The sequence below is a fragment of the Mytilus trossulus genome, chromosome 14 (assembly GCF_036588685.1).
Source record: "Mytilus trossulus isolate FHL-02 chromosome 14, PNRI_Mtr1.1.1.hap1, whole genome shotgun sequence".
NCBI lineage: Eukaryota > Metazoa > Mollusca > Bivalvia > Mytilida > Mytilidae > Mytilus > Mytilus trossulus.
The window spans coordinates 72016271-72028891 of NC_086386.1; the positions used below are offsets into that span (position 1 = coordinate 72016271).

General features: G+C 32.1%; 1 protein-coding gene across 1 annotated transcript in view; it reads left to right on the forward strand.

Moving 5' to 3' along the window:
* The window catches only part of LOC134695723 (uncharacterized), an 81742-nt gene extending 75036 nt beyond the window's left edge, over positions 1–6706 (forward strand). The window contains exons 4-8 of the mRNA XM_063557109.1: positions 2398–2632; positions 3189–3412; positions 4305–4429; positions 4598–4732; positions 5564–6706. Coding sequence (XP_063413179.1) covers positions 2398–2632; positions 3189–3412; positions 4305–4429; positions 4598–4732; positions 5564–5774 — 930 coding nt within the window. The 3' untranslated portion in view covers positions 5775–6706. The remainder of the gene's footprint in view (positions 1–2397; positions 2633–3188; positions 3413–4304; positions 4430–4597; positions 4733–5563) is intronic.
* Positions 6707–12621: the final 5915 nt, after the last annotated feature.

The window sequence follows — 12621 nt, forward strand, 5'->3', positions numbered from 1 at the left end:
TATCTAAACGTTTATCATATCATTTAACACTGGGATTTCCCGTAGTTTCTTTTAAAACTTATCTCAGATAAGACAGGTCATTTTAGACACTTCGAAAATCCTTAGGAATTGGTTCATTCAGGAAAAGCACGTTTTAATTATCATTTCAGAGATTGTTCAGATTGTTTGTTAACAGTCTTTAAGACACTTTACTATACATAGTATATGAAAGATTTTCAACCACCACTCTAACAGAGTAGAGTATACTAACTTGTTTAATTACGTCCGTCCGTCCGTCCGTAACTCACTTCTCGTTTTACATTGTTTTGCTGTAACTTGAGATGGGAGAACAGTTTGTTATATTGATATACGTAGAAGAGATTTCCGTAACCTTATTCTTAGAAAATGAAAGTCAAAACTTTTCTCTATACATTGTATATGGTAAAAAATTTGTGCTCCTTTGAGAGTTTTTTTTTTTATAAAGTCAGTAGGTTGATAATGTTGCGTTGTAGCGAGTATGCAATATCTACATCCATGGTTCAGAAACTTACTGTTTGCTGATCGTTTTACAACACTCAGTCATTGTACAATAATGTACATGTCTGTAATAAACGCGTATGATCAGTTATGCTTCAGTTGAATTGTTCCTCCACCAAACAATTGAATTGAGCGACGCAGGTCCAAACCCGGTTTTGTATACACCTTATCGATATTAAGTCCATTCCGGGAAAAACAGTCATTTTTACAACTTCCTGTTTAGGTCACCGGCCGAAAAATGGAGGTCATCAGTAGTGAACTGAGGGAGAAAAAACTTTAGAAAGTGATCATCAAGAAACTTTGATATAGTATGATCCTTTTTTTTCGAAATTAAAATTGAAGTAAAAAAATATTTTGTTTGAAGTATTTACGGAAGTTTAAACAGGTCTCATTAAAAAGTATCATGCATGGTGAATTGTTTAAACAGGGTCCCAGATAGCTTGAACTGGATGAAAAAGTTGTGTAATTTTAGAACGTATCCGGAATTGAATAAATAGCGATTAGGTGTATTGTTTTTACGCAAATAATACCAATACTACATAGAGAATAGTAACTTTTCATTTATTCGCAAATTGACAAGTCTGGAGGAAAAAACCGTTTTCTATATCATTCCAGAACCACCACAATTAACATATGCACAATTTCACGTAGACCGTACCACCTTTCGCAGCCAAATTATAAATTTTCAAAACTATTTGCAGGACGCACGTGCGGCATGAGAATTAATTTACACGTCTGTTTTAGTTATTTTTATTATATTTACGGAATCTAAAGTTGCTATAAACAAACAGAGAGAGCTATCAACATATTGTTAATCTTAAATTTAGATTAAATCTGCATGCAACACTTAATTAAACATGCTGTAATCATATGGGATTTAATGGTATGTTGATTTACCTTGAAGTTTCTGATGTTTTTGCAATATTTTACAAAACACTGCATTATTTTTTAGACAAGAATTTAAAACTGTCTACTTGCATACCAATTTTTTGTTTACGCCACAACAATAATTGATGCGACTGTTACAAGAAATGCAGTTGGGTTTTTACTATAAATGGATGAACACCGAATAAAATAAACAATCTGAATCTTGCGGAATGGAGGTTTGTTGGTAACATTAACAAACAAAAACTGCCATGACGACAAATTGCACGAAGAAGAATGCAATTGAATAAACAGTTTGAATTTAACAAATGTATTAGCGTGTTGTTTTGAAAGAAATGTGTATAAAAAGTAAAATCACTAAAATACTTAACTCTGATGAAAATTCAAAACGGAAAGTCTCAAATCAAATTATAAAATCAATGGACAACAGCTGGCATATTCCTGTCTTGGTACAGGCAATTTCTAATTTTAAAAGGGTTGATCAAACTTTGTTCTCTAACTAGCTCATCCTCTCACTTGTATGACAGTCGCATCTATTCAGTATCTTTAAATTGTTAAAACATTTCATCCTAATACAAGAAATTTTTGCTTTGACTCTTTGTTCGTACAGATCGTATTCCGAGCGATGTTTTCCTATACTTGTTATTTATCTTTATTATTCGAGCTAGGGTTTCCTCTGCTTCTTTAAACGACCTACGCTTTCTTTGTTTTATTGTTATTTCCGATCGGACAGCTTCATTTGTTCTTGTTCGGGCTATACCTGGTTCGCCCTATCACGTGTCCGGGTTGAATATGGCTGAAAAGTAAAACGAGTGAAACTGACTGATTTAAAGATGGCGATAGAAGTTCAAATTTGCGTTTATTGGTTTCTACGCTTTGGAGAACAAAAAATGAACCTTTTAATATTAGATAATAAATATTTCATGCGACTTTTGTTGTAAATAAATATATATATATATGTACTTTTATTTAATCTTGAACTTTATTTAATTTCAGGAAAATTATTTATCTCGGGGAGTATCTTTAGAACAATTTAGAACTTTGTCAAGGAAGGCAAAAAGTTTTCGTGATATTTATAGAATGTTTATCCAAAAGAAAAACGTAACTGATGCTCAAATCGATGAAATATTAACAACAAGGACATTAAAAGACACAATTCGGAAGAAAGAAATTGATTACGAAGGTGAAAATTATGATGATCCTAATCCAATAGATGATGATCTTCAAAGAGGTAGGTTAAAGTGTTTAAACTGAGAGAAACTGGTCCGTTTACGTCTTTCAATTAACAAAAAAATGACAAAAGATTTTGAGCTCTGAGGCGTGTCTCACTCGCTAATGCGGAAGGATCTCTGTGGCGTGTCTCACTCGCTAATGCGAAAGGAACTTTGGGCGTTTCTCTTTCGCTAATGCGGAAGATGAAAATATAAATATTTTGCAGATATTTTTTAATTTTTGTTCGCAAATTAATGAATAGATTGAAGAAATTTTAAGGGCTGTCTGGATCCAATATTCCATTTGACTTTTGATTATTTTAGATTTGACGTAGAGCGTTGTTTTCTTTCCGTCTTTAAAAAATTCCTTTTGATAGTGTTTTGTTTTGTTTAATCATGTTTTTTAAATGTGTAGAAATGGGGAGGTGCATGCATCTACGTATCATTATGTTTTGTATCGTTGTCACTTGCAAATTGTTTTATGTGATAAAAGGACTAAAGGTTAATATACTTTTAGACAGAACAACTGTCATGCTACTGTTCTACCATCCATTAACCTTTAAAGATTCCTTTCAGTTGCTGATGAGGCATTTTTGCATTACTTGGCAGTAAAAGAACACCCTTTAGGAAGTTGTAATGATCCCACACCGGAACTACATCATATACCACCAGAAGGAAATAAATTATTTTTCCCAGAATACACTATTCTTCATGTATGTCGGAATGTAAGCGGATGTTGCTGGAATCCAAGTCAAGAATGTGGAGAAAAAGATATAGAAATAATAACAAAGCCATTTATTGTAAGTTTAAATTTAACATGAAGATTATTGAAGATGCGGAATAACTAATAGTTTAAAACTTATAAAAGCTCCTATTTTCATTTGTATATATTAAGGTGTAATTGTGCACTCTCTTTCACTTTTTGTTTCGATAACATTTACATTCATCAATAGAGTTTCTACCTCCAAATGTTTATAAGGCATGTATTTATAGATTATCGGTGATCATCTCAACGAGATTGATTTTCTCGCTTGAGCCGGGACGGCGAAATCGAGAAAGGCAATCGAGTTGAGATGAACAATGATAATTTTTTTATCTCTATTTTACCTATGACGACGTTGTCAATTTCATGTCAATTTCGTTAGCAACGCCACGTGCATGCTAAGTTTCTAGCGATAATTTTCCATCTCAAACGAGTAGAATGATATAAAAAATTATCACAAAAAAAAAAATCAAAGAAAAAATGGAAAAAATAGCGATAAACCTGATTATCGCTATTTTGTGCATTTTTCTTTTGATCTTTTTTTGTGATAATTTTCATATCATGTTTCTCGCTTGAGATGGAAAAATTATCACTAGAAACTAAGGAGGCCACGTGGCGTTGCTAACGAAATTGACATGAAATTGACAACGTCGTCATAGGTAAAATAGCGATAAACAGATTATCATTGGTCATCTCAACTCAATTACTTTTCTCACTTTCGCTGTATTAGCTCAAGCGAGAAAATCAATCTCGTTGAGATGATCAACGATAATCTTTAAATATCACAAAATATTCTCTGAAACATTGAAGAGGATGATGCGTTGTCAGAATAAATATACACATTATGTTACGTACATTTTTGTAATATACTTAGTGATGAATACCACTGTTTTCTAAATTGTAGTGTTATGTGTTATTTTATATCTTAGGTAGCAGAAATCCAGCATTCCCAGAGAGGTGACGAGGTCAATATACCAGATTCTAACAAAGTAGAAGTCAAATTTTTCAAAAATGTCACTCGGTGTGGGTGTAAAGATTTGAAGCCTTTACCTAAGTAAGTTGATGGGTTTTTTTAAAAACTAAATGATGTGCCTGTCCTTGTTCAATTACAACTTATTTAGCGACATGTCGTACTCAATTTGCTTTGAATTGAAAGTTTCTCCATTTGTAATAAAGAAACCTCATTGATAGCATACCAACAAACATTTAAATATATTTTTAGATGCGATAAACACTGTCCATTTCCATTCATCAAGAAAAGACCCGGATTTGAATGTGTGTGTGACTGTAACGATGATACACTTCAATGCTTAAAAATTAAGTTTGGGATAGAGCCATTGAATGGTGAAGATTTTGAGTAAGTAAAGTTACAATGTTTAAAAATCAAGATCAGAATATTATCATATATTGAATAGTGAAGATTTTAAATAAGTGAAGTTATTTCCAAGTTAGTTCGGTTTGATACCCTTTCGAGTTATTCCACAAAGACTTTTAGATTGTGAAAAGGCATATATAGATATAAGAAGATGTGGAATGAGTGCCAATAAGGTAACTCTACATCTAATCACAATTTGTAAAAGTAAATCATTACATAGGTCAAATAACGGCCTTTAACACGGAACCTTGGTTCACACCAAACATTAAGCTATAAAGGGCACAACAAATGACTAGTGTTAAATCATTCAAACTTGTAAACAAACAGTATAATGTATATAGAAAATAAGAGACGAGAAACACGTATGAACCACATTAACAAACGACAACTACAGATTCCTGACTTAGAACAGGTGCAAAAAATTGCAGCGGGTTTGAACGTTTTAATAGGTACAGACAGTTATTCCTCGATAAGCATAGTGCTAGCAAAAACTGTTCGGGTAGAGTAACATTTTATTTTACTGTAGTCCACTTAGTGCTAGCAAAAACTGTTCTTGTAGAGTTACATTTTGTTTTACTGTAGACCACTTAGTGCTAGCAAAAACTGTTCGGGTAGAGTTACATTTTGTTTTACTGTAGACCACTTAGCGCTAGCAAAAACTGTTCGGGTAGAGTTACATTTTGTTTTACTGTAAACCACTTAGTGCTAGCAGAAACTGTTCTGGTAGAGTTACATTTTGTTTTACTGTAGACAACTAAGTGTTTTAGCTCAAAATGTCTATTTGCTTGTAATTATTCTACTTCTATTTTTCAGCTGTGTTAAAAGTGGTCGGTGTATAAAGCCTTTATGTGATTCTGGTGCATTTGATATGAGAAAAGGATATTGCGAAGGGACTCCAAATGCACGGTATAATGTACATGTACTATACACCACCAGACGATCAAAGCGTAGAGCTATAACTTCTTCGCACCGAAAGCAGTATACTAAATTTAGATTTTTTCAAGAAAGAGACCGGAAGTCATAGAATATTGATTTTATAAAATCTGACAACGTTATTGTTTACTACCTCAACATTTTGTGCCATACATTTCATCGCCTTATTAAATTATATCAAGTAAACACTTCTGAATGATATGTTGGATGGCCAGAGATCAACATCATAACTTGACAATCATAGAACGCTAGAATCGGCTGCGGAATAAGGAGACGTAATCAACATAATGGTTTGATATTTGTTCACTACTTCACGTTTAAATATACCATTGAGTGTTTCTTGGTTACTATGTCTCCAGCTAAAACTAGCAGGATTAGTGTTGTCCAAAATTATTTAACACATGTCTTTCCGTTCTTCGAAGTATTGGCGAACATTTTCTACAACTGCTGAATCTTATATTCTTTATTCGAATAATGATAGTTCAATGGTAATTTTAAACGCTGTGTAACTGCATGTAATTGTTCCGTTTGATCGGTTTATCTTCCATTTACTGAAAAATTTATCATAAGAGTAAAAACATTCAATGAGAATAACAATTGGCGATTGATTGACAGCTGAAAGTGAGATGCACATTTATTTTTGAAAGTTTTTGTATAAAATAACTTATCTCAATGATTAAATGACAAAGTGTGAAACAATTTACTTTAATTTCATTATAGCGGAATGAATCTCTAACAGACATTAGTGATATTAAGATATATTTGTATGCCTAGATTGATATATGTGATATGATAATATACGTACTCAGTAAGCATACTTTTAGAAGTCCTGTTCGACTTCTGTGATTCCTCAGAATTCAAGATTAAAAAAAATGATTAATATATATAAGAGTTAACTTTTGTTATTTTTTTCCACAATCTATTTTCATTTATCAACATTGAAGTATTTTAATATAATTGCGCTTTTATATATTCTAATGAAATAGTATACATGCATACGGTCAATGGGGTAGAGAACGTATAATCATGATGCACATGCGCATTAAAATAAATCAGCTTTCAAATATCAAATATATGAATTTGACGAATTGTTAGAAGGTTATTTTTGTCTATTTGTCGATTTCAGAGTTATATATTTACCTTTTGTAGAGTGTGTGGTACTCTGTGTGCACTATCTCGTGGATGTCATGACAGGTTGTCAAATATTTAAAAAAAACTCTTGAAGGTATTACAGTGTGGAATAAAGAAGAGGCACTTTACTGTTATTTCATGTTTTCGTTCCCCTGGCTCAAATTTCTAAGGACTACGTGAGTTGTTTTCATCACCTGTCTGTCCGTCGTCAAGTATGTGTTATGCTGTTGTCTCAATATGTCTTGTAATGAATTTAAATATATTTATAAATAATTTCAGGTATATATAATTTTTACTTTTATATATGTGTGACAACCCTCGCTTCATCCTTACAGCTGATCGTCTTTTGCTACATTTTTGAACTTAGTGTTTTTTGTTGACGAACAGCAAATAATTTCTCAAAATGTCAACTGATAATAGTGATATTTGAATAAAAATAGCATGATCATATATTGTGAAATGAAATGAAAATTATATTAAATTTTACAATTAGGATTCTGTTCACTGTCTTCAATTTCATTGGTCATTTTATTAAAGGATCTTACAAGACGTACGCATAAATCCGGATGGTCTTGGACTGTTTTCTGCTCTGGTCGTTTTTTTGTGTTTTTGAAACATCCCCGTTTCTATACTCTATTCTATTTTATATTGTATCTATTATGACTTATGACGTGTTCATTGTAACATCGGCAAAATAAAAATCCCAGAAAAGTGTCAAGAAACAGGGAGTTTTTTGACTGAACGTTTAATAATTTGCAGCGAATTATAATAAAATCTTTTACTTTAAGGTGGTTCCAGACACCTTGACTCAAATTAATTTGGCTCGTTTATTTTTCATAAGATTTTGACAAAATATTTATTTTGACCCTTGACAAAAATATAAAATTTAAAAAAACTTGAACCACACACTTTATAGGAATTTTTTTATTTAATATATAGCAGTTTGAAAAATACTATTGTGATCATTGAGAAGCTCAATATTTCCATCACAACATAATGTGATTAACTATCAGGTGATTTTACAGAGTTATCTCCCTGTAGTGTTATGTACCACCTTAAATGTTTAATTTTCTTAAATGAGTTTTGCTAATTAAGGTGCTTCGACAAAAAATAGAACAAGAAATTGTTGTCTGCTAATTTTTGTATACCTGCATAATCATAAGTTAACTAGTTAAGAGCTTCTACGAAAATATTCTTGTTAAGATAGAGAATATCTAGCTTTTTAAAAAGCTTGGTTTAAAAAAAAATTAAAGTAAAAGGAGAAGAGAAAGAAGCGAAACTTTTACCACTGTGTTCAAGATGTTCTTGGTTGAAATAAGAATATGATTATGATATAAAGTAATTTTATATGTTAAAGCTCACAAGTTTATGAAATATAGTGTGTGACTTATTATTTAAAAAAATGGAAGAGCTATTGTCAGGGGCGGATCCAGGATTTTCAGTTAGGGGGGGCGCAAAGTTTTATTTTTCGCCGAGCGTAGCGAGGCGAAAAAATTTTGGAGTTTTTTTTAGGTAGAATTATTAAAATATTCTTCCAAAGGGGTGACATGTAGATATTTTGAACTATTGTAGAGTAAAATGAGCAAGAAATTAAAGTTTCAAGCTGAAAACGCCTAAATCCACACCTGACAACAATCTACAGATACATTTGTAGACGGACCGCAAGGTGAGACGAGACAGTTCACAATTGCTCACCTGACCAATATATTTTGCAAACGAAAATTTCTACTTTTACCAGCGATTTTTAATTTTTCAATTGTCCTTTCATAATATCTTTTTTTTTTACTCTTTTGATTTTCGGAGGTTGTGCAAGACTTTATTTTGTTCCCCACAAAACAACTAAAACCAGAATGAGATGCATTTACGCAGATATCTTTATTTTCTTGGGATGCCAAGCATACGGTAATACGGTACAGAATTCGGCTAAATATTTAGGTTTGCAAGTGAGAAACACATAAAGACACAGAGATACAAATTAATAAACTAACCTTTCGCTTTAAACAGTATTTCTATATCTTTCATTACGAATATTAATTTATGAAAGAATCTCACCTGCCGACTGTTTTCTTGATCGTGTCATGATGAAATTGTGAAAGTGAGTAAGGGATGTTTTGGAACTACGATTATCAAAGAACTTGATTATAAAAACCGGAATAACAATGTAACATTTGTATTTACTTGAACTGCTAAAACCTATTATTTGTCATCAGATGCAGCTACGCGTGTGACACCTTCCTTTGAAATAATTTATAGAACTTTAATAAAGCGTAGGTCAGTTGATTAGCAATCATGTTGATTCTGTTAAACTGACTGTTTTATATTCTTTGAATGTTAATAAAGATGAAATGGTCTCCTCTGATACTCAAATATGTTGAAGTTAACCCATGCTTTGCAAATTTTAGGGGGGGCGCACGCCCGCCACGCCCCCGCCTAAATCCGCCCCTGATTGTGAGTAGAACACTTTTATTGTATAACACTACAATGGAATAAAAAATATAATGGAACACATGTAAACGAACTTAATACAACAAAGGCGTTGGAAAGCGTTATCCGGTATATGATGAGGTTCGTGTTGCTCAGTCTTTTTTTCTATGTCATATCCAACTAAGTTGGACATCACGTGACTTTTGTGACGTATAATAACCGCCATTTTGTATTATATTTCCCCATATAAAATGCATATATGCTTCAATAAAGTTTAATTTTCTCATAAACCTGACCCGTTTTCTTACTTTTGCAAATCAATCCTTGATATTCAAACACATTTCTATCAAACAATGTTGGTCCTAACAGTTTAATTTTTTATTAAATTCGGTCAAATCGGAATCGTAAAACATGCACTTTTTCTCGTCATTTCTCCGTTGACTCAATGCTAAATTACCGATACCCATGTCTTCTTTTACATCAAATAAAGAAATTCTTTAAATAAAACACAAACTTTGCAAATCGATTAAGTATATTCAAACATATAGCTTGCGATGAATACTACTTAAAACAGTTTAATTTCAGGGCAAATTCGGTCAAACATCGACTTAAAAAAGGGTATTTTCCGAGATTTTTCAAAATGGCGGCTGATGTATCATCTGGAAATGTTGCATCAAATCAAAGATTGCTATAGTAAGACTTTCCTAGAGTATATGTAATTTGTCATACAGAATCTCTGATGTTTCTGTTATTTTCCTTTAGCGATATTTCGATATCATTGATTTCAAAATTTCTTAATAAAAACAAATATTTTAAGTGTGACACAGGAACATTTATTTTGACAGATATTCATCCAGGAGATACTGTTACCAGAAAATAGTTTACAATATCTATAATAAAAAAAAAATCTCTTCTTTTTTTAAAGGTGTTTTTCAAGTTTTTTGTATATTTTATCTTTCTTTAGAAATATATTTATACATTCCGTTTAGAACAAAAAAAAAAAATGTTTTCATCCTAAGAGAAAAAAATCAATGTCCAATTATTATACAAATGTAGATTAATATTCTATACCTTTAAAATTTCATTCCTTGACCGAAGAGGTGAAATCTAACTTGGGTTATAATGTTACATCATAATATATTGTCAGGTAGACGTGCAAACCAAAAGCAATCAGGTGACATTCAACATCCTGTCAGTGTGTATACATGTATTACCAGAGTTTAAATTTTGTGATATACAAAAGTTTTCATAAATGTACAAATAAATATCTTCTCCTTCCCGTGTCAAATCAGAAGAATTTTGTTTCATAATAAACTTTAGGAAAATATGAATATTATGAAAATTTCTTTAAAAAAATAGTTATGTTTCTATAATTATTAAAGAAATATTCAGTGGGAAAGCCACGGATCGATTCTGCGCCTCCTTCCATATGACGTAACGGCCAGAAAATCAAGGGTGACAATCGCGATTTTTCATAGAGGGCGACACTATCGCGCCATCGCGGCAATTTGTTTACATCGTGTACGTGTGATTTTTCGAGAAATTTATCATTAAAGACAATTAAACTTGTGTCATTTCATCATCAATAAGTTATATAGGTAAGTTTTACAGGTGACCATGCTATTTTTTCTTCTTAGAAGATTTTATTTTACAAGAAACGAACATCTAAAAATGGCAAGTGACGTTGTTAATTTGGGGATAAAAATATGGCGGGTGTTTTCCCCTTCTGAAAATAACTGACACATTTGCATCCTATTGGCTATTTAAATATAAAATGACCAAAAATAGTATCTATGATGATAGGAGTCCCTAAATATTTGCATAAATACCCATCACTCCGTGTCAAATTGTAACTGAGGCTGCGAAAAGGAAGCACACAAATCGACGCCATTTTTCAACAGATTAAGGTTTCTGAGCTCACGAAATCCTAGTATTATTACTTTTAATGGTTAGTAGAAAGATATTAATACTATCCATAACATGATTTATTGATCTGATCGGGTTATGGCTACATGTTTGCCTCTTTTCGATTCTTAAATCCAGTAAATTTCCGTAGACCACATGTAAATAAACGCCCCTTTTCCAGCGTAAGACTTCAATTTGAATAAAACATGTAAAACTTCAATTTTGGCAGGTCAATGTAAGCATTTAAATTTTAATTAAAGTTTTACAGTTGTGTAATGCATATGTGCTGATTTGTTTGGTTGTCTCGAATAGTAAAAAGGTTAATATTTTTATATTTGAACCCCGAAAGTGTGACAAAAAACACAAAAAACAAAGAAAATAAAAATATAGGAAACAAATAACTATCCCCAGGATAAAGGGGTTTCCAACTATATGTCCCCATTCAAATGCATTGATCGTCCCCAAAAAAGGGCGATTCCAATCCCTGGAACCCTTCCCCTGGATATGCCACTGGGAACTATGACTATCATGACTATTAAAACGTATAAAGAATTAGAGAATTGTTACTAAAGGAACAAGAATAGAGAGAATTTACCATAAAATAAGTTAAAAAAAAGAGCAAATGACATGCTAGCTGCGGAACCGTCGCTCTTAGGTCCTTATGTTATTTTTTGACTATTTGCGGACCATATACAACTTTTTTTCTGGGACACCTTCCTATGCATCCCAGAAAAATTCAAAATATTCCTAGCAGCAAGCCAGAGGTCTGGTCATAATCATTTAGAACTTTTGATGTGCAAATTTATATATTGAGGAAAGAAAAATTATGGACAAAAAGTATAAAAAAAATAGAGACCAATGAACTAAAAGATTAAATGATAAAGAAATGCAGAAGACCCCATCCAGACCCTTGTCTATGTGAACAACAGTACTATTATTTTTGCTCAATATTGCATATGGGCAAGTAAAATCTATAATACTAAAATTACGAGGTCCAATTTGTCAGCCGTATCACGTAAAAACAACGAATCAAATAATTCAACTTTATATTTAACTAATATAGTACAAAAGTATAGATTAAAAATTACACCACCCCAGGCCCTTTTGTTTTTGAAGTAATTAATATTGCCAATAATTAAGAAGTTCCGGTTCGAGTCCTATACAGATACCAATAGTATATTCACCTGTTACCTATTACCTTATCTGTATGTTCCGCATCTGACAGGCTCACCACCAAACGGTGTATTAGGATTAATATGCTATATACACGGTCATAATCACAGGGTTGACACTTCTAAATTGTCAAATTGTTACCTATTGTAGTATTTTAATCAGTAAGACTTTCAAAGATAACAAATCTGGACTAAAAATAAGGCGTATAGGTACAGTTTTCAATTTGTTTGTGGGCATGCATGACATAAAACAGCGAATCAAAGAATTCAACTTCATTCAGATGACAAAGTTAATACTAATACTAA